The 22,343-nt window shown below is 45.3% G+C and overlaps 1 protein-coding gene across 1 annotated transcript; it reads right to left on the bottom strand.

Annotated features, from left to right (window-relative positions):
• Positions 1-2,777: 2,777 nt before the first annotated feature.
• Positions 2,778-19,537, bottom strand: LOC129843287 (forkhead box protein I1c-like). Its single transcript, XM_055911911.1, has 2 exons — positions 18,970-19,537; positions 2,778-3,460 (listed from the first exon to the last, which is right to left on the bottom strand). Exons 1-2 carry the CDS (start codon positions 19,535-19,537, stop codon positions 2,778-2,780), a joined length of 1,251 nt encoding a protein of 416 aa, XP_055767886.1.
• Positions 19,538-22,343: the final 2,806 nt, after the last annotated feature.

The following is a 22,343-nucleotide window of genomic DNA, read 5'->3' as shown; positions in this document are numbered from 1 at the left end:
ACACAGCTTGAAAACCCATGCAGACCCCACAAGACATGCCACAAGAGGTCTCTTCACAATCCCCAAGTCCAGAACAAACAATCGGAGGCGCACAGTACTACATAAAGCCATGACTACATGGAACTCTATTCCACAGTACTACATAGAGCCATGACTACATGGAACTCTATTCCACAGTACTACATAGAGCCATGACTACATGGAACTCTATTCCACAGTACTACATAGAGCCATGACTACATGGAACTCTATTCCACAGTACTACATAGAGCCATGACTACATGGAACTCTATTCCACAGTACTGCATAGAGCCATGACTACATGGAACTCTATTCCACAGTACTACATCGAGCCATGACTACATGGAACTCTATTCCACAGTACTACATAGAGCCATGACTACATGGAACTCTATTCCACAGTACTACATAGAGCCATGACTACATGGAACTCTATTCCACAGTACTACATAGAGCCATGACTACATGGAACTCTATTCCACAGTACTACATAGAGCCATGACTACATGGAACTCTATTCCACAGTACTACATAGAGCCATGACTACATGGAACTCTATTCCACAGTACTACATAGAGCCATGACTACATGGAACTCTATTCCACAGTACTACATAGAGCCATGACTACATGGAACTCTATTCCACAGTACTGCATAGAGCCATGACTACATGGAACTCTATTCCACAGTACTACATCGAGCCATGACTACATGGAACTCTATTCCACAGTACTACATAGAGCCATGACTACATGGAACTCTATTCCACAGTACTACATAGAGCCATGACTACATGGAACTCTATTCCACAGTACTACATAGAGCCATGACTACATGGAACTCTATTCCACAGTACTACATAGAGCCATGACTACATGGAACTCTATTCCACAGTACTACATAGAGCCACGACTACATGGAACTCTATTCCACAGTACTACATAGAGCCACGACTACATGGAACTCTATTCCACAGTACTACATAGAGCCACGACTACATGGAACTCTATTCCACAGTACTACATAGAGCCACGACTACATGGAACTCTATTCCACAGTACTACATAGAGCCATGACTACATGGAACTCTATTCCACAGTACTACATAGAGCCATGACTACATGGAACTCTATTCCACAGTACTGCATAGAGCCATGACTACATGGAACTCTATTCCACAGTACTGCATAGAGCCATGACTACATGGAACTCTATTCCACAGTACTACATAGAGCCATGACTACATGGAACTCTATTCCACAGTACTACATAGAGCCATGACTACATGGAACTCTATTCCACAGTACTACATAGAGCCGTGACTACATGGAACTCTATTCCACAGTACTACATAGAGCCATGACTACATGGAACTCTATTCCACAGTACTGCATAGAGCCATGACTACATGGAACTCTATTCCACAGTACTACATAGAGCCATGACTACATGGAACTCTATTCCACAGTACTACATAGAGCCACGACTACATGGAACTCTATTCCACAGCACTACATAGAGCCACGACTACATGGAACTCTATTCCACAGTACTACATAGAGCCACGACTACATGGAACTCTATTCCACAGTACTACATAGAGCCATGACTACATGGAACTCTATTCCACAGTACTGCATAGAGCCATGACTACATGGAACCCTATTCCACAGTACTGCATAGAGCCATGACTACATGGAACTCTATTCCACAGTACTGCATAGAGCCATGACTACATGGAACTCTATTCCACAGTACTACATAGAGCCATGACTACATGGAACTCTATTCCACAGTACTACATAGAGCCATGACTACATGGAACTCTATTCCACAGTACTACATAGAGCCATGACTACATGGAACTCTATTCCACAGTACTACATAGAGCCATGACTACATGGAACTCTATTCCACAGTACTACATAGAGCCACGACTACATGGAACTCTATTCCACAGTACTACATAGAGCCACGACTACATGGAACTCTATTCCACAGTACTACATAGAGCCACGACTACATGGAACTCTATTCCACAGTACTACATAGAGCCACGACTACATGGAACTCTATTCCACAGTACTACATAGAGCCACGACTACATGGAACTCTATTCCACAGTACTACATAGAGCCATGACTACATGGAACTCTATTCCACAGTACTACATAGAGCCATGACTACATGGAACTCTATTCCACAGTACTACATAGAGCCATGACTACATGGAACTCTATTCCACATCACAGATTTAAAAAACACCTTATGGAACAGCGGGGAATGTGAAGGAACACACACACACACACACACACACACACACACACACACACACACACACACACACACACACACACACACACACACACACACACACACACACACACACACACACACACACACGATAACATATGCACTATACACACGATAACATATGCACTATACACACGATAACATATGCACTATACACACGATAACATATGCACTATACACACGATAACATATGCACTATACACACGATAACATATGCACTATACACACACGTACACATGGATTTGGTACTGTTGATAATGTGGTAGTGGTGGAGTAGGGGTCTGAGGACACACAGTGTGTTGTAAAAACTGTGAATGTATTGTAATGTTTAAAAAAAATTATAAACTGCCTTAATTTTGCTGGACCCCAGGAAGAGTAGCTGCTTCCTTGGCAGCAGCTAATGGGGATCCGTAATAAATACGAATACAAATATACATTATACGCTACACGTCCGTGCCCTCTCTGGGGTATATTAGACCGTTGACGCTGAAGCTGTTGTAGAAGTGGCTGTTGAACTGTCCTGTCTGCCCCCCTCCGCTGAAGGTGTTGTAGAAGTGGCTGTTGAACTGTCCTTCCTGCCCCCCTCCGCTGAAGGTGTTGCAGTACACTCCTCTGTTGAAGTGAGACAGGCTGTCTGCTGGGTGACCGTGGACCTCATGGCCCGTTTCTGAGACCCCCGGGCTGTGACTGTCCTGGCCTGGGCCTGGGCCTGTGGTGTGGGTGGTATGGTTGTGGTATGGGCTGCTATGGAGGGCTGTAATGTTCCTATTGGTCAGCTCGTTGACCAGCCCCAGAGAGCCAGTCTGTCTGCTGGGGGGGCCAGAGGCACCTAGGGACCCAGAGCCCAGCCCAGCCATACTGCTGAAGAAGTTATTAAAACACGGAGTGCCACCGGACGCAAGGCCCGAGGGGGAGGAGCTCTTATGACCCTCACTGACCACCTCCATGTCTGGGGAGGCGGGGCCTAGGAGCTGGGGGCTGTCCATGGTCTTGGGCGGGGCTGCTCGGCCGTCCTCTGTCTTGGTGCTGTTAGTGGAGTCGGAGCGACGTTTCCTCTTCCTCCTGAAGTTCCCGTTGTCAAACATCTTCTCACAGTTAGGATCCAACGTCCAGTAGTTCCCTTTACCTGGAACATGAAAAAAGACACGTTTTATTTTTCACATCAGTATTATGTACATATAATATAATGTAGAGTATATTTATTTTCACATCAGTATTATGTACATATAATATAATTTACAGTATATTTATTTTCACATCAGTATTATGTACATATAATATAATTTACAGTATATTTATTTTCACATCAGTATTATGTACATATAATATAATTTACAGTATATTTATTTTCACATCAGTATTATGTATATATATTTTAATTTACAGTATATTTATTTTCACATCAGTATTATGTACATATAATATAATTTACAGTATATTTAGTTTTCACATCAGTATTATGTATATATAATATAAATTACAGTATATTTAATCTATACAGGGCGTCTGGAAAGTATTCAGAACCCTTCCTTCAGTCCACATTTTGTTACGTTAGTGTTATTCTAAAATGTATTAAATATTTTCATTTTTATTTATTTTTATTTTACCTTTATTTAACTAGGCAAGTCAGTTAAGAACAAATTCTTATTTACAATGACGGCCTACTCCGGCCAAACCTGGACGACGCTGGGCCAATTGTGAGCCACCCTGTGGGACTCCCAATCACGGCAGGATGTGATACAGCCTGGATTCGAACCAGGGACTATAGTGACATTTTGTAACCACCCAGACTCAGACTCCTTTGTCATTATGGGGTATTGTGTGTAGATTGATGATGATGATGATGATGATGATGATGATGATGATGATGATGATGATGATGATGATGATGATGATGATTTTAGAATAGAAAATGTGGAAAAGGTCAAGGGGTCTGAATACTTTCCGAATGCAACGTATATCCAATGAAGAACCGCAGAGTGACATGCTCATCTTTACCTTGAGGATACCGCTGCTGGGACAAACAATATTACTGAGTAAAGAAATGAGGACTTGTGTAAAGTCTGAAGAGGACTTGTGTAAAGTCTGAAGAGGACTTGTGTAAAGTCTGAAGGTTGTGTAAAGTCTGAAGGTTATGTAAAGTCTGAAGAGGACTTGTGTAAAGTCTGAAGAGGACTTGTGTAAAGTCTGAAGGTTATGTAAAGTCTGAAGAGGACTTGTGTAAAGTCTGAAGAGGACTTGTGTAAAGTCTGAAGGTTGTGTAAAGTCTGAAGAGGACTTGTGTAAAGTCTGAAGAGGACTTGTGTAAAGTCTGAAGGTTGTGTTGGGTGCAGGAATAAAACACTGACGAGCCTCTCCTTCCTTTATATGGAATGTACACATTCACACAACGGGAAAGGAAAGGGGGATACCTAGTCAGTTGTAAAGGGGGATACCTAGTCAGTTGGAAAGGGGGATACCTAGTCAGTTGGAAAGGGGGATACCTAGTCAGTTGTAAAGGGGGATACCTAGTCAGTTGGAAAGGGGGATACCTAGTCAGTTGGAAAGGGGGATACCTAGTCAGTTGGAAAGGGGGATACCTAGTCAGTTGTAAAGGGGGATACCTAGTCAGTTGTAAAGGGGGATACCTAGTCAGTTGGAAAGGGGGATACCTAGTCAGTTGGAAAGGGGGATACCTAGTCAGTTGTAAAGGGGGATACCTAGTCAGTTGTAAAGGGGGATACCTAGTCAGTTGGAAAGGGGGATACCTAGTCAGTTGTAAAGGGGGATACCTAGTCAGTTGTAAAGGGGGATACCTAGTCAGTTGGAAAGGGGGATACCTAGTCAGTTGGAAAGGGGGATACCTAGTCAGTTGGAAAGGGGGATACCTAGTCAGTTGGAAAGGGGGATACCTAGTCAGTTGGAAAGGGGGATACCTAGTCAGTTGGAAAGGGGGATACCTAGTCAGTTGTAAAGGGGGATACCTAGTCAGTTGTAAAGGGGGATACCTAGTCAGTTGTAAAGGGGGATACCTAGTCAGTTGTAAAGGGGGATACCTAGTCAGTTGTAAAGGGGGATACCTAGTCAGTTGGAAAGGGGGATACCTAGTCAGTTGTAAAGGGGGATACCTAGTCAGTTGTAAAGGGAAAGGAGGATACCTAGTCAGTTGGAAAGGGGGATACCTAGTCAGTTGGAAAGGGGGATACCTAGTCAGTTGTAAAGGGGGATACCTAGTCAGTTGTAAAGGGGGATACCTAGTCAGTTGTAAAGGGGGATACCTAGTCAGTTGTAAAGGGGGATACCTAGTCAGTTGTAAAGGGGGATACCTAGTCAGTTGGAAAGGGGGATACCTAGTCAGTTGTAAAGGGGGATACCTAGTCAGTTGTAAAGGGGGATACCTAGTCAGTTGGAAAGGGGGATACCTAGTCAGTTGGAAAGGGGGATACCTAGTCAGTTGTAAAGGGGGATACCTAGTCAGTTGTAAAGGGGGATACCTAGTCAGTTGTAAAGGGGGATACCTAGTCAGTTGGAAAGGGGGATACCTAGTCAGTTGTAAAGGGGGATACCTAGTCAGTTGGAAAGGGGGATACCTAGTCAGTTGGAAAGGGGGATACCTAGTCAGTTGGAAAGGGGGATACCTAGTCAGTTGGAAAGGGGGATACCTAGTCAGTTGTAAAGGGGGATACCTAGTCAGTTGGAAAGGGAAAGGGGGATACCTAGTCAGTTGGAAAGGGGGATACCTAGTCAGTTGTAAAGGGGGATACCTAGTCAGTTGGAAAGGGGGATACCTAGTCAGTTGGAAAGGGGGATACCTAGTCAGTTGGAAAGGGGGATACCTAGTCAGTTGTAAAGGGGGATACCTAGTCAGTTGGAAAGGGGGATACCTAGTCAGTTGGAAAGGGGGATACCTAGTCAGTTGGAAAGGGGGATACCTAGTCAGTTGGCAAGGGGGATACCTAGTCAGTTGTAAAGGGGGATATCTAGTCAGTTGGAAAGGGGGATACCTAGTCAGTTGGAAAGGGGGATACCTAGTCAGTTGTAAAGGGAAAGGGGGATACCTAGTCAGTTGTAAAGGGAAAGGGGGGATACCTAGTCAGTTGTAAAGGGGGATATCTAGTCAGTTGGAAAGGGGGATACCTAGTCAGTTGTAAAGGGGGATACCTAGTCAGTTGGAAAGGGGGATACCTAGTCAGTTGGAAAGGGAAAGGGGGATATCTAGTCAGTTGGAAAGGGAAAGGGGGATACCTAGTCAGTTGGAAAGGGAAAGGGGGATACCTAGTCAGTTGGAAAGGGAAAGGGGGATACCTAGTCAGTTGGAAAGGGGGATACCTAGTCAGTTGGAAAGGGAAAGGGGGATACCTAGTCAGTTGTAAAGGGAAAGGGGGATACCTAGTCAGTTGGAAAGGGGGATACCTAGTCAGTTGGAAAGGGGGATACCTAGTCAGTTGGAAAGGGGGATACCTAGTCAGTTGGCAAGGGGGATACCTAGTCAGTTGTAAAGGGGGATATCTAGTCAGTTGGAAAGGGGGATACCTAGTCAGTTGGAAAGGGGGATACCTAGTCAGTTGTAAAGGGAAAGGGGGATACCTAGTCAGTTGTAAAGGGAAAGGGGGGATACCTAGTCAGTTGTAAAGGGGGATACCTAGTCAGTTGGAAAGGGGGATACCTAGTCAGTTGTAAAGGGGGATACCTAGTCAGTTGGAAAGGGGGATACCTAGTCAGTTGGAAAGGGAAAGGGGGATACCTAGTCAGTTGTAAAGGGAAAGGGGGGATACCTAGTCAGTTGTAAAGGGGGATACCTAGTCAGTTGGAAAGGGGGATACCTAGTCAGTTGTAAAGGGGGATACCTAGTCAGTTGGAAAGGGGGATACCTAGTCAGTTGTAAAGGGAAAGGGGGATACCTAGTCAGTTGTAAAGGGGGATACCTAGTCAGTTGGAAAGGGGGATACCTAGTCAGTTGTAAAGGGAAAGGGGGATACCTAGTCAGTTGTAAAGGGAAAGGGGGGATACCTAGTCAGTTGTAAAGGGGGATACCTAGTCAGTTGGAAAGGGGGATACCTAGTCAGTTGTAAAGGGAAAGGGGGATACCTAGTCAGTTGTAAAGGGGGATACCTAGTCAGTTGGAAAGGGGGATACCTAGTCAGTTGTAAAGGGAAAGGGGGATACCTAGTCAGTTGTAAAGGGAAAGGGGGATACCTAGTCAGTTGTAAAGGGAAAGGGGGATACCTAGTCAGTTGGAAAGGGGGATACCTAGTCAGTTGTAAAGGGAAAGGGGGATACCTAGTCAGTTGTAAAGGGAAAGGGGGATACCTAGTCAGTTGGAAAGGGGGATATCTAGTCAGTTGTAAAGGGAAAGGGGGATACCTAGTCAGTTGTAAAGGGGGATACCTAGTCAGTTGTAAAGGGGGATACCTAGTCAGTTGGAAAGGGAAAGGGGGATACCTAGTCAGTTGGAAAGGGGGATACCTAGTCAGTTGTAAAGGGAAAGGGTGATACCTAGTCAGTTGGAAAGGGAAAGGGGGATACCTAGTCAGTTGTAAAGGGGGATATCTAGTCAGTTGTAAAGGGAAAGGGGGATACCTAGTCAGTTGTAAAGGGGGATACCTAGTCAGTTGTAAAGGGGGATATCTAGTCAGTTGGAAAGGGAAAGGGGGATACCTAGTCAGTTGTAAAGGGGGATACCTAGTCAGTTGGAAAGGGGGATATCTAGTCAGTTGTAAAGGGGAAGGGGATACCTAGTCAGTTGGAAAGGGAAAGGGGGATACCTAGTCAGTTGTAAAGGGAAAGGGGGATACCTAGTCAGTTGGAAAGGGAAAGGGGGATACCTAGTCAGTTGGAAAGGGGGATACCTAGTCAGTTGGAAAGGGAAAGGGGGATACCTAGTCAGTTGTAAAGGGGGATATCTAGTCAGTTGGAAAGGGAAAGGGGGATACCTAGTCAGTTGTAAAGGGGGATACCTAGTCAGTTGGAAAGGGAAAGGGGGATACCTAGTCAGTTGTAAAGGGGGATACCTAGTCAGTTGTAAAGGGAAAGGGGGGTACCTAGTCAGTTGGAAAGGGGGATACCTAGTCAGTTGTAAAGGGGGATACCTAGTCAGTTGTAAAGGGAAAGGGGGATATCTAGTCAGTTGGAAAGGGGGATACCTAGTCAGTTGTAAAGGGGGATATCTAGTCAGTTGGAAAGGGGGATACCTAGTCAGTTGGAAAGGGGGATACCTAGTCAGTTGTAAAGGGAAAGGGGGATACCTAGTCAGTTGGAAAGGGGGATACCTAGTCAGTTGGAAAGGGGGATACCTAGTCAGTTGTAAAGGGGGATACCTAGTCAGTTGGAAAGGGAAAGGGGGATACCTAGTCAGTTGGAAAGGGGGATACCTAGTCAGTTGTAAAGGGGGATACCTAGTCAGTTGGAAAGGGGGATACCTAGTCAGTTGTAAAGGGAAAGGGGGATACCTAGTCAGTTGTAAAGGGGGATACCTAGTCAGTTGTAAAGGGAAAGGGGGATACCTAGTCAGTTGGAAAGGGGGATACCTAGTCAGTTGTAAAGGGAAAGGGGGATACCTAGTCAGTTGTAAAGGGGGATACCTAGTCAGTTGGAAAGGGAAAGGGGGATATCTAGTCAGTTGTAAAGGGAAAGGGGGATACCTAGTCAGTTGTAAAGGGGGATACCTAGTCAGTTGGAAAGGGAAAGGGGGATACCTAGTCAGTTGGAAAGGGAAAGGGGGATATCTAGTCAGTTGGAAAGGGAAAGGGGGATACCTAGTCAGTTGGAAAGGGGGATACCTAGTCAGTTGTAAAGGGGGATACCTAGTCAGTTGTAAAGGGAAAGGGGGATACCTAGTCAGTTGGAAAGGGAAAGGGGGATATCTAGTCAGTTGGAAAGGGAAAGGGGGATACCTAGTCAGTTGGAAAGGGGGATACCTAGTCAGTTGGAAAGGGGGATACCTAGTCAGTTGTAAAGGGGGGGATACCTAGTCAGTTGTAAAGGGGGATACCTAGTCAGTTGTAAAGGGAAAGGGGGATATCTAGTCAGTTGGAGAGGGAAAGGGGGATACCTAGTCAGTTGGAAAGGGGGATATCTAGTCAGTTGGAAAGGGGGATACCTAGTCAGTTGGAAAGGGGGATACCTAGTCAGTTGTAAAGGGAAAGGGGGATACCTAGTCAGTTGGAAAGGGAAAGGGGGATACCTAGTCAGTTGGAAAGGGGGATACCTAGTCAGTTGTAAAGGGGGATACCTAGTCAGTTGTAAAGGGAAAGGGGGATATCTAGTCAGTTGGAGAGGGAAAGGGGGATACCTAGTCAGTTGGAAAGGGGGATATCTAGTCAGTTGGAAAGGGAAAGGGGGATATCTAGTCAGTTGGAAAGGGAAAGGGGGATACCTAGTCAGTTGTAAAGGGGGATACCTAGTCAGTTGTAAAGGGGGATACCTAGTCAGTTGTAAAGGGAAAGGGGGATATCTAGTCAGTTGGAGAGGGAAAGGGGGATACCTAGTCAGTTGGAAAGGGAAAGGGGGATACCTAGTCAGTTGTAAAGGGAAAGGGGGATACCTAGTCAGTTGGAAAGGGGGATATCTAGTCAGTTGGAAAGGGAAAGGGGGATACCTAGTCAGTTGTAAAGGGAAAGGGGGATACCTAGTCAGTTGGAAAGGGGGATACCTAGTCAGTTGTAAAGGGAAAGGGGGATACCTAGTCAGTTGGAAAGGGAAAGGGGGATACCTAGTCAGTTGTAAAGGGGGATACCTAGTCAGTTGTAAAGGGGGATACCTAGTCAGTTGTAAAGGGGGATACCTAGTCAGTTGTAAAGGGGGATACCTAGTCAGTTGGAAAGGGGGATACCTAGTCAGTTGGAAAGGGAAAGGGGGATATCTAGTCAGTTGGAAAGGGAAAGGGGGATACCTAGTCAGTTGTAAAGGGAAAGGGGGATACCTAGTCAGTTGGAAAGGGAAAGGGGGATACCTAGTCAGTTGGAAAGGGGGATACCTAGTCAGTTGGAAAGGGAAAGGGGGATATCTAGTCAGTTGGAAAGGGAAAGGGGGATACCTAGTCAGTTGGAAAGGGGGATACCTAGTCAGTTGGAAAGGGGGATACCTAGTCAGTTGTAAAGGGGGATACCTAGTCAGTTGGAAAGGGGGATACCTAGTCAGTTGGAAAGGGGGATACCTAGTCAGTTGGAAAGGGGGATACCTAGTCAGTTGGAAAGGGGGATACCTAGTCAGTTGGAAAGGGGGATACCTAGTCAGTTGGAAAGGGAAAGGGGGATACCTAGTCAGTTGGAAAGGGGGATACCTAGTCAGTTGGAAAGGGGGATACCTAGTCAGTTGGAAAGGGGGATACCTAGTCAGTTGGAAAGGGGGATACCTAGTCAGTTGTAAAGGGGGATACCTAGTCAGTTGGAAAGGGGGATACCTAGTCAGTTGGAAAGGGAAAGGGGGATATCTAGTCAGTTGGAAAGGGAAAGGGGGATACCTAGTCAGTTGGAAAGGGAAAGGGGGATATCTAGTCAGTTGTAAAAGGGGATACCTAGTCAGTTGGAAAGGGGGATACCTAGTCAGTTGTAAAGGGGGATATCTAGTCAGTTGGAAAGGGGGATACCTAGTCAGTTGTAAAGGGGGATACCTAGTCAGTTGGAAAGGGGGATACCTAGTCAGTTGTAAAGGGGGATACCTAGTCAGTTGTAAAGGGGGATATCTAGTCAGTTGGAAAGGGAAAGGGGGATACCTAGTCAGTTGGAAAGGGGGATATCTAGTCAGTTGGAAAGGGGGATATCTAGTCAGTTGGAAAGGGAAAGGGGGATACCTAGTCAGTTGGAAAGGGAAAGGGGGATACCTAGTCAGTTGGAAAGGGAAAGGGGGATACCTAGTCAGTTGTAAAGGGAAAGGGGGATACCTAGTCAGTTGGAAAGGGGGATACCTAGTCAGTTGGAAAGGGAAAGGGGGATACCTAGTCAGTTGGAAAGGGAAAGGGGGATACCTAGTCAGTTGGAAAGGGGGATACCTAGTCAGTTGGAAAGGGAAAGGGGGATACCTAGTCAGTTGTAAAGGGAAAGGGGGATACCTAGTCAGTTGTAAAGGGGGATACCTAGTCAGTTGGAGAGGGAAAGGGGGATACCTAGTCAGTTGGAAAGGGGGATACCTAGTCAGTTGTAAAGGGAAAGGGGGATACCTAGTCAGTTGGAAAGGGAAAGGGGGATACCTAGTCAGTTGTAAAGGGAAAGGGGGATACCTAGTCAGTTGTAAAGGGGGATACCTAGTCAGTTGGAAAGGGAAAGGGGGATACCTAGTCAGTTGGAAAGGGAAAGGGGGATACCTAGTCAGTTGTAAAGGGAAAGGGGGATACCTAGTCAGTTGGAAAGGGAAAGGGGGATACCTAGTCAGTTGGAAAGGGGGATACCTAGTCAGTTGTAAAGGGAAAGGGGGATACCTAGTCAGTTGGAAAGGGAAAGGGGGATACCTAGTCAGTTGGAAAGGGGGATACCTAGTCAGTTGTAAAGGGAAAGGGGGATACCTAGTCAGTTGTAAAGGGAAAGGGGGATACCTAGTCAGTTGGAAAGGGAAAGGGGGATACCTAGTCAGTTGGAAAGGGGGATACCTAGTCAGTTGTAAAGGGAAAGGGGGATACCTAGTCAGTTGGAAAGGGAAAGGGGGATACCTAGTCAGTTGTAAAGGGAAAGGGGGATACCTAGTCAGTTGTAAAGGGGGATACCTAGTCAGTTGTAAAGGGGTATACCTAGTCAGTTGTAAAGGGGGATACCTAGTCAGTTGTAAAGGGGGATACCTAGTCAGTTGGAAAGGGGGATACCTAGTCAGTTGGAAAGGGAAAGGGGGATATCTAGTCAGTTGGAAAGGGAAAGGGGGATACCTAGTCAGTTGGAAAGGGAAAGGGGGATACCTAGTCAGTTGGAAAGGGAAAGGGGGATACCTAGTCAGTTGTAAAGGGAAAGGGGGATACCTAGTCAGTTGTAAAGGGGGATACCTAGTCAGTTGGAAAGGGGGATACCTAGTCAGTTGGAAAGGGAAAGGGGGATACCTAGTCAGTTGTAAAGGGAAAGGGGGATACCTAGTCAGTTGGAAAGGGAAAGGGGGATACCTAGTCAGTTGGAAAGGGAAAGGGGGGATACCTAGTCAGTTGTAAAGGGAAAGGGGGATACCTAGTCAGTTGGAAAGGGGGATACCTAGTCAGTTGTAAAGGGAAAGGGGGATACCTAGTCAGTTGGAAAGGGGGATACCTAGTCAGTTGTAAAGGGGGATACCTAGTCAGTTGGAAAGGGAAAGGGGGATATCTAGTCAGTTGGAAAGGGAAAGGGGGATACCTAGTCAGTTGTAAAGGGGGATACCTAGTCAGTTGGAAAGGGAAAGGGGGATATCTAGTCAGTTGGAAAGGGAAAGGGGGATACCTAGTCAGTTGTAAAGGGAAAGGGGGATATCTAGTCAGTTGTAAAGGGGGATACCTAGTCAGTTGGAAAGGGGGATACCTAGTCAGTTGTAAAGGGGGATACCTAGTCAGTTGGAAAGGGGGATACCTAGTCAGTTGTAAAGGGGGATACCTAGTCAGTTGTAAAGGGGGATATCTAGTCAGTTGGAAAGGGAAAGGGGGATATCTAGTCAGTTGTAAAGGGGGATATCTAGTCAGTTGGAAAGGGGGATACCTAGTCAGTTGTAAAGGGGGATATCTAGTCAGTTGGAAAGGGGGATATCTAGTCAGTTGGAAAGGGGGATATCTAGTCAGTTGGAAAGGGAAAGGGGGATACCTAGTCAGTTGGAAAGGGAAAGGGGGATACCTAGTCAGTTGGAAAGGGGGATACCTAGTCAGTTGGAGAGGGAAAGGGGGATACCTAGTCAGTTGTAAAGGGAAAGGGGGATACCTAGTCAGTTGTAAAGGGAAAGGGGGATACCTAGTCAGTTGTAAAGGGGGATACCTAGTCAGTTGGAAAGGGGGATACCTAGTCAGTTGTAAAGGGGGATACCTAGTCAGTTGGAAAGGGGGATACCTAGTCAGTTGTAAAGGGGGATACCTAGTCAGTTGGAAAGGGGGATACCTAGTCAGTTGTAAAGGGGGATACCTAGTCAGTTGTAAAGGGGGATACCTAGTCAGTTGTAAAGGGGGATACCTAGTCAGTTGTAAAGGGGGATACCTAGTCAGTTGGAAAGGGGGATACCTAGTCAGTTGTAAAGGGGGATATCTAGTCAGTTGGAAAGGGGGATATCTAGTCAGTTGGAAAGGGAAAGGGGGATACCTAGTCAGTTGTAAAGGGAAAGGGGGATACCTAGTCAGTTGGAAAGGGGGATACCTAGTCAGTTGGAAAGGGAAAGGGGGATACCTAGTCAGTTGTAAAGGGAAAGGGGGATACCTAGTCAGTTGGAAAGGGAAAGGGGGATACCTAGTCAGTTGTAAAGGGAAAGGGGGATACCTAGTCAGTTGTAAAGGGGGATACCTAGTCAGTTGGAGAGGGAAAGGGGGATACCTAGTCAGTTGGAAAGGGGGATACCTAGTCAGTTGTAAAGGGAAAGGGGGATACCTAGTCAGTTGTAAAGGGAAAGGGGGATACCTAGTCAGTTGTAAAGGGGGATACCTAGTCAGTTGTAAAGGGGTATACCTAGTCAGTTGGAGAGGGAAAGGGGGATACCTAGTCAGTTGGAAAGGGGGATACCTAGTCAGTTGTAAAGGGAAAGGGGGATACCTAGTCAGTTGTAAAGGGAAAGGGGGATACCTAGTCAGTTGTAAAGGGAAAGGGGGATACCTAGTCAGTTGTAAAGGGGGATACCTAGTCAGTTGGAAAGGGGGATACCTAGTCAGTTGTAAAGGGGGATACCTAGTCAGTTGGAAAGGGGGATACCTAGTCAGTTGGAAAGGGAAAGGGGTATACCTAGTCAGTTGTAAAGGGAAAGGGGGATACCTAGTCAGTTGTAAAGGGGGATACCTAGTCAGTTGGAAAGGGGGATACCTAGTCAGTTGTAAAGGGAAAGGGGGATACCTAGTCAGTTGGAAAGGGAAAGGGGGATACCTAGTCAGTTGGAAAGGGAAAGGGGGATACCTAGTCAGTTGGAAAGGGGGATACCTAGTCAGTTGGAAAGGGAAAGGGGGATACCTAGTCAGTTGGAGAGGGAAAGGGGGATACCTAGTCAGTTGGAAAGGGGGATACCTAGTCAGTTGTAAAGGGAAAGGGGGATACCTAGTCAGTTGGAAAGGGAAAGGGGGATACCTAGTCAGTTGGAAAGGGAAAGGGGGATACCTAGTCAGTTGTAAAGGGGGATACCTAGTCAGTTGGAAAGGGAAAGGGGGATACCTAGTCAGTTGGAAAGGGAAAGGGGGGATACCTAGTCAGTTGGAAAGGGGGATACCTAGTCAGTTGGAGAGGGAAAGGGGGATACCTAGTCAGTTGGAAAGGGGGATACCTAGTCAGTTGTAAAGGGAAAGGGGGATACCTAGTCAGTTGGAAAGGGAAAGGGGGATACCTAGTCAGTTGTAAAGGGGGATACCTAGTCAGTTGGAAAGGGAAAGGGGGATACCTAGTCAGTTGTAAAGGGAAAGGGGGATACCTAGTCAGTTGTAAAGGGGGATACCTAGTCAGTTGGAAAGGGGGATACCTAGTCAGTTGTAAAGGGGGATACCTAGTCAGTTGTAAAGGGGGATACCTAGTCAGTTGTAAAGGGGGATACCTAGTCAGTTGTAAAGGGGGATACCTAGTCAGTTGGAGAGGGAAAGGGGGATACCTAGTCAGTTGGAAAGGGGGATACCTAGTCAGTTGGAAAGGGAAAGGGGGATACCTAGTCAGTTGGAAAGGGAAAGGGGGATACCTAGTCAGTTGTAAAGGGAAAGGGGGATATCTAGTCAGTTGTAAAGGGGGATACCTAGTCAGTTGGAAAGGGGGATACCTAGTCAGTTGGAAAGGGGGATACCTAGTCAGTTGGAAAGGGGGATACCTAGTCAGTTGTAAAGGGGGATACCTAGTCAGTTGGAAAGGGAAAGGGGGATACCTAGTCAGTTGGAAAGGGAAAGGGGGGATACCTAGTCAGTTGTAAAGGGGGATACCTAGTCAGTTGGAAAGGGAAAGGGGGATACCTAGTCAGTTGGAAAGGGAAAGGGGGATACCTAGTCAGTTGTAAAGGGGGATACCTAGTCAGTTGGAAAGGGAAAGGGGGATACCTAGTCAGTTGGAAAGGGAAAGGGGGGATACCTAGTCAGTTGTAAAGGGGGATACCTAGTCAGTTGGAAAGGGAAAGGGGGATACCTAGTCAGTTGGAAAGGGAAAGGGGGATACCTAGTCAGTTGTAAAGGGGGATATCTAGTCAGTTGGAAAGGGGGATACCTAGTCAGTTGGAAAGGGGGATACCTAGTCAGTTGGAAAGGGGGATACCTAGTCAGTTGTAAAGGGAAAGGGGGATACCTAGTCAGTTGGAAAGGGAAAGGGGGATACCTAGTCAGTTGGAAAGGGGGATACCTAGTCAGTTGGAAAGGGGGATACCTAGTCAGTTGGAAAGGGGGATACCTAGTCAGTTGGAAAGGGAAAGGGGGATACCTAGTCAGTTGGAAAGGGAAAGGGGGATACCTAGTCAGTTGGAAAGGGGGATACCTAGTCAGTTGGAAAGGGGGATACCTAGTCAGTTGTAAAGGGAAAGGGGGATACCTAGTCAGTTGTAAAGGGAAAGGGGGGATACCTAGTCAGTTGGAGAGGGAAAGGGGGATACCTAGTCAGTTGTAAAGGGGGATACCTAGTCAGTTGGAAAGGGGGATACCTAGTCAGTTGTAAAGGGAAAGGGGGATACCTAGTCAGTTGTAAAGGGAAAGGGGGATACCTAGTCAGTTGTAAAGGGAAAGGGGGATACCTAGTCAGTTGTAAAGGGGGATACCTAGTCAGTTGGAAAGGGGGATACCTAGTCAGTTGTAAAGGGGGATACCTAGTCAGTTGGAAAGGGGGATACCTAGTCAGTTGGAAAGGGGGATACCTAGTCAGTTGGAAAGGGGGATACCTAGTCAGTTGTAAAGGGAAAGGGGGATACCTAGTCAGTTGGAAAGGGAAAGGGGGATACCTAGTCAGTTGGAAAGGGGGATACCTAGTCAGTTGTAAAGGGGGATACCTAGTCAGTTGGAAAGGGGGATACCTAGTCAGTTGGAAAGGGAAAGGGGGATACCTAGTCAGTTGTAAAGGGGGATATCTAGTCAGTTGTAAAGGGGGATACCTAGTCAGTTGGAAAGGGGGATACCTAGTCAGTTGTAAAGGGGGATACCTAGTCAGTTGGAAAGGGGGATACCTAGTCAGTTGTAAAGGGGGATACCTAGTCAGTTGGAAAGGGGGATACCTAGTCAGTTGTAAAGGGGGATACCTAGTCAGTTGGAAAGGGGGATACCTAGTCAGTTGTAAAGGGGGATACCTAGTCAGTTGGAAAGGGGGATACCTAGTCAGTTGTAAAGGGGGATACCTAGTCAGTTGGAAAGGGGGATACCTAGTCAGTTGGAAAGGGGGATACCTAGTCAGTTGGAAAGGGGAATACCTAGTCAGTTGTAAAGGGGGATACCTAGTCAGTTGGAAAGGGGGATACCTAGTCAGTTGGAAAGGGGGATACCTAGTCAGTTGTAAAGGGAAAGGGGGATACCTAGTCAGTTGTAAAGGGAAAGGGGGATACCTAGTCAGTTGTAGAACTGCATGCATTCAACTGAAATGTGTCTTCCTCATTTAACCCTCTGAATCAGAGAGGTGTGGGGGGGCTGCCTTAACCAACATCCACGTCTTCCTCATTTAACCCCTCTGAATCAGAGAGGTGGGGGGGCTGCCTTAACCAACATCCACGTCTTCCTCATTTAACCCTCTGAATCAGAGAGGTGGGGGGGGGGCTGCCTTAATCAACATCCACGTCTTCCTCATTTAACCCTCTGAATCAGAGAGGTGGGGGGGCTGCCTTAATCAACATCCACGTCTTCCTCATTTAACCCTCTGAATCAGAGAGGTGGGGGGGCTGCCTTAACTAACATCCACGGCGCCCAGGGCAGAACAGATTTTTAGCTTGTCAGCTCGAGGATTCGATCCAGCAACCTTTCAGTTACTGGCCCAACGCTCTAACCACTAGGCTACCTGCTCTAACCACTAGGCTACCTGCCACCCCTACACTCTAACCACTAAGATACCTGCCCACAATGTAATGTAGTGGTATGGTGCACATTATCACCTAATACTCTGGCTTTTGATTTGGAACGATGCACTGATAAGGAAGCCAATGTCTTGGTAGCTATTCATTTTAGTGATGAGTGTGACAAGGGTTGGTGAGAATAGTGTCCTTCTCCCGGAATCTGTGTGCTCTGCTCTGCGCTCCAGGATTAGGATTATCAAACCTTTTATCTATAACCTGCCATGGTAGGAAACTGACTGGTCACTCAGTATGCGCGTGATGCCTCTAATGACAACCTGTAATCCCTAAAGTTTCCCTTATCAAACTGTTGGGACGAACCTATAGAATAATATACAGAGCCTTCAGAAAGTTTTCACACCCCTTGACTTTCCCCACATTTTGTTGTGTTACAAAGTGAAATTAAAATGGATTAAATTGTCTTCTTTTTGTTGTCAACGATCTACACAAAATACTCTGTAACGTCAGATTGGAAGAAACATTCTAACGTTTGAAGAAAAAGCACACGAACATATCTTGATGAGTTAAGTGTTCAACCGCCTGAGTCAATAGATGTTGGAATCACCTTTGGCAGCGATTACCTATCTACCAATCGGTGCCCTTCTCTGCAAGGCACTGGAAAACCTCCCTGGTCTTTGTGGTTGAATCTGTGTTTGAAATTCACTGCTGGACTGAGGGACCTTATAGATAATTGTATGTGTTGGATACAGAGACGAGGTAGTCATTCAGAAAGAATGTTAAACACTATAATGCCCACAGAGTGAGTCCATGACACTCATTATGTGACTTGTGAAGCACATCTTTACTCCTAGGCTTTATTATTATTTATTAGTATTTAGGTTACTTGCTATAACAAAGGAGTTTAATACTTATTGACTCAAACATTTCAGCATTACATTTTTTTATTAATTTAATTAATTCCACTTTGATATTATGGGCTATTGTGTGTAGGCCAGTGACACACTATCTACATTTAATCCATTTTAAATTAGGGCTGAAACACAACAACATTTGATCAACATTTGGGAAAATTCAAGGGGTGTGAATACTTTGGGAAGGCCCTGTATGTAGTGCCACATAGTTCTACTTCCTGTTATAGAGCAGAAGGCCATTCATACATTATATTAGACTCTTCACATCCTAAATCTATGGAATATCATATAATACCAGTCATTGTCCTGCTAATAAGACTTTTATATATTTGATTTTCACAAAATATGCACTATAATACTTATTCTAGCCTTCAACATTGAGGGAACAATTTCAAATGTGGAAAATTAACAATTACCAGGATATGGGATAAGCCGTTATTTCTTCCAACTGATTTTAACTGACACGATAGCCTGCAACCGGTCTACATCGAGATGTTCAATCGATCACAGGAATACGCTTTTACACGTGTTTGTATAGGATTTGTAACGAACAGATGAACATCACATAGCCTACCTGTGTCATTAACATATAACATAATATCTACAAATGGGCCCAGAACATTTATAGGTTACAAATAGGTGTTACAATAATATAATATAATTATAATACCTGGGTCATCCTCGTCGCGGGGGACCTTTTTAAAACAGTCGTTGAGTGACAGATTATGTCGGATAGAGTTCTGCCAGCCCACCTTGCTCTTCTTGTAGAACGGGAAGTTATCCGCGATATACCGGTAGATCTGACTCAGGGTCAACTTCTTCTCGTGCACGTTCTGGATCGCCATGGCGATGAGCGCAGAGTAAGAGTACGGAGGACGGACCAGCTTTAGCAACTCCTCCTGACTGGCGATGGATAGCCAACCCAGGTCTGGACCCCCGAACCCGGGGGAGTTGGTGAGGAACTGCCGCTGTGTCCCGTAGGAAGGCGGCATGAAGGATGCGGAGTTGACAGCGGGCCTGTTCAGCCAAAGGTATGGGTTCGGGGAGGATGTGTAATCTCCGAAGCCGTATCCAGGCGGCCTCTGTGCGCCCTGGAAGGTCTGCTGGTGGTGATACATGCTTAAATTGTCGCAGTAGACTGCCATCTCCGGCGGCTCCTGGGTGCCCTTGGGCTGGGGTTGGAGAGAGCTGGCGGCTGGAGAGGAGGTGTGGTGGACTGAAGGGTCGATGGAGTTCATGCTCCACGCGGGAGGACAACCCCAAGACGCTACAGTAACGGGTTAGAACGGATGAACACGCAACGGCAGCAACGAGTACCAGAATTGTATAACTTCAGACACACAGTTTCTCATTCAGACAGATCATCCCTAGAAGCCAATAGACACCCACTAACTGGCTGGGGGTGTGGTCACTGAACTTGAACCGACATGCAGAGGTGAGAAAGAGAAAAACTCGACAATTACGGTTTCCTTCAAATATAATATCCATTGAAAAATATGACTTGAAAATGATTAAAATCATTGTCAGTAGAATAGGTCTAATATATAAAATACTTCCGATTATTTTATGCAAAGCCTTAGCCTAAATGATACAAATATTCTCATTGTTGTTATAATTAGAAGGCTATTATTATTATATGTAGCTTCCGTCCCTCTCCTCGCCCCTACCTGGGCTCGTACCAGGTACCCTCTGCACACAACAACTGACACCCACGAAACATCGTTACCCATCGCTGCCTTTGCAGAGCAAGGGGAACAACTACTTCAACAACTACTTATAATAATATAAATATGCATTGAAATAGTTTTTAATAATAGACATTCAAAGCAGGTCAATTAACTTGTTTATTGAGAGAATAAATGGGAAATTAAAGGATTATACAATTGAAGTCGAAAGTTTACATACATTTAGATTGGAGTCATTAAAACTCGTTTTTCAACCACTTAAACTAAAGTTTTGGCAAGTCTGTTAGGACATCTACTTTGTGCATGACACAAGTATTTTTCCAACAATTGTTTACAGACAGATTATTTCACTTACACTGCTCAAAAAAATAAAGGGAACACTTAAACAACACAATGTAACTCCAAGGCAATCACACTTCTGTGAAATCAAACTGTTCACTTAGGAAGCAACACTGATTGACAATAAATTTCACATTTTATTTTTATTTTTATTTTTTTTATTTAACCTTTATTTAACCAGGTAGGCAAATTGAGAACACGTTCTCATTTACAATTGCGACCTGGCCAAGATAAAGCAAAGCAGTTCGACACATACAACAACACATAGTTACACATGGAGTAAAAACAAACATATAGTCAATAATACAGTGGGAAAAAAAATAAGTCTATATACAATGTGAGCAAGTGAGGTGAGATAAGGGAGGTGAAGGCAAACAGATATATGTATAAATAAATAAAATATAAAAAGGCCATGGAGGCGAAGTGAGTACAACACAGCAAGTAAAATAAAAACTAAATAAACACTGGAATGGTTGGTTTGCATTGGAAGAAAGTGCAAAGTAGAGACAGAAATAATGGGGTGCAAAGGAGCAAAATAAATTAATAAATAAATACAGTAGGTAAAGAGGTAGTTGTTTGGGCTAAATTGTAGATGGGTTATGTACAGGTGCAGTAATCTATGAGCTGCTCTGACAGCTGGTGCTTAAAGCTAGTGAGGGAGATAGGTGTTTCCAGTTTCAGAGATTTTTGTAGTTCGTTCCAGTCATTGGCAGCAGAGAACTGGAAGGAGAGGCGTCCAAAGGAAGAATTGGTTTTGGGGGTGACTAGAGAGATATACCTGCTGGAGCGCGTGCTACAGGTAGGTGCTGCTATGGTGACCAGCGAGCTGAGATAAGGACATGCTGAGATAAGTCTGGTCCATCCTTGGGAGCAATTTCCAAATGCCTGAAGGTACCACGTTCATCTGTACAAACAATAGTACACAAGTATAAACACCATGGGACCACGCAGCCGTCATACCGCTCAGGAAGGAGACACATTCTGTCTACTAGAGATGAACGTACTTTGGTGCGAAAAGTGCAATCCCAGAACAACAGCAAAGGACCTTGTGAAAATGCTGGAGGAAACAGGTACAAAAGTGTCTATATCCACAGTGAAACGAGTCCTGTATCGACATAACCTGAAAGGCCGCTCAGCAAGGAAGAAGCCACTGCTCCAAATCTGCCATAAAAAAGCCAGACTATGGTTTGCAACTGCACATGGGGACAAAAATCATATTTTTTGGAGAAATGTCCTCTGGTCTGATGAAACAAAAATAGAACTGTTTGGCCGTAATGACCATCGTTATGTTTGGAGGGAAAAGGGGGAGGCTTGCAAGCCAAAGAACACCATCCCAGCCGTGAAGCACGGGGGTGGCAGCATCATGTTGTGGGGGTGCTTTGCTGCAGGAGGGACTGGTGTATTTCACAAAATAGATGGCATCATGAGGATGGAAAATTATGTAGATATATTGAAACAACATCTCAAGACATCAGTCAGGAAGTTAACTTCTTTGGGCTGCAAGCCCGATGTCGGTACACTTATGACAACAGCCCGTCCAAGTGCAGGGCGCGAAATTCAAAATATATTTTTTAGAAATATTTAACTTTCACACATTAGAAGTCCAATACAGCAAATGAAAGATAAAAATCTTGTGAATCCAGCCAACATGTCCGATTTTTTAAATGTTTTACAGCGAAAACACCACGTATATTTATGTTAGCTCACCACCAAATACAAAAAAGCACAGACATTTCTTTCACAGCACAGGTAGCTTGCACAAATCCGACCAAATAGAGATAGAATTAGTCACTAACCAAGAAACAACTTCATCAGATGACAGTCTTATAACATGTTATACAATAAATCCATGTTTTGTTCGAAAAATGTGCATATTTGAGGTATAAATCAGTTTTACATTGCAGCTACCATCACAGCTACCATCAGAAATAGCACCGAAGCAGCCAGAGTAATTATAGAGACCAACGTGAAATACCTTAATACTCATCATAAAACATTTCTGAAAAATACATGGTGTACA

Source organism: Salvelinus fontinalis, unplaced genomic scaffold (genome assembly GCF_029448725.1).
Source record: "Salvelinus fontinalis isolate EN_2023a unplaced genomic scaffold, ASM2944872v1 scaffold_0105, whole genome shotgun sequence".
Taxonomy (NCBI): domain Eukaryota; kingdom Metazoa; phylum Chordata; class Actinopteri; order Salmoniformes; family Salmonidae; genus Salvelinus; species Salvelinus fontinalis.
This window is presented reverse-complemented; position numbering and strand designations above follow the sequence as displayed.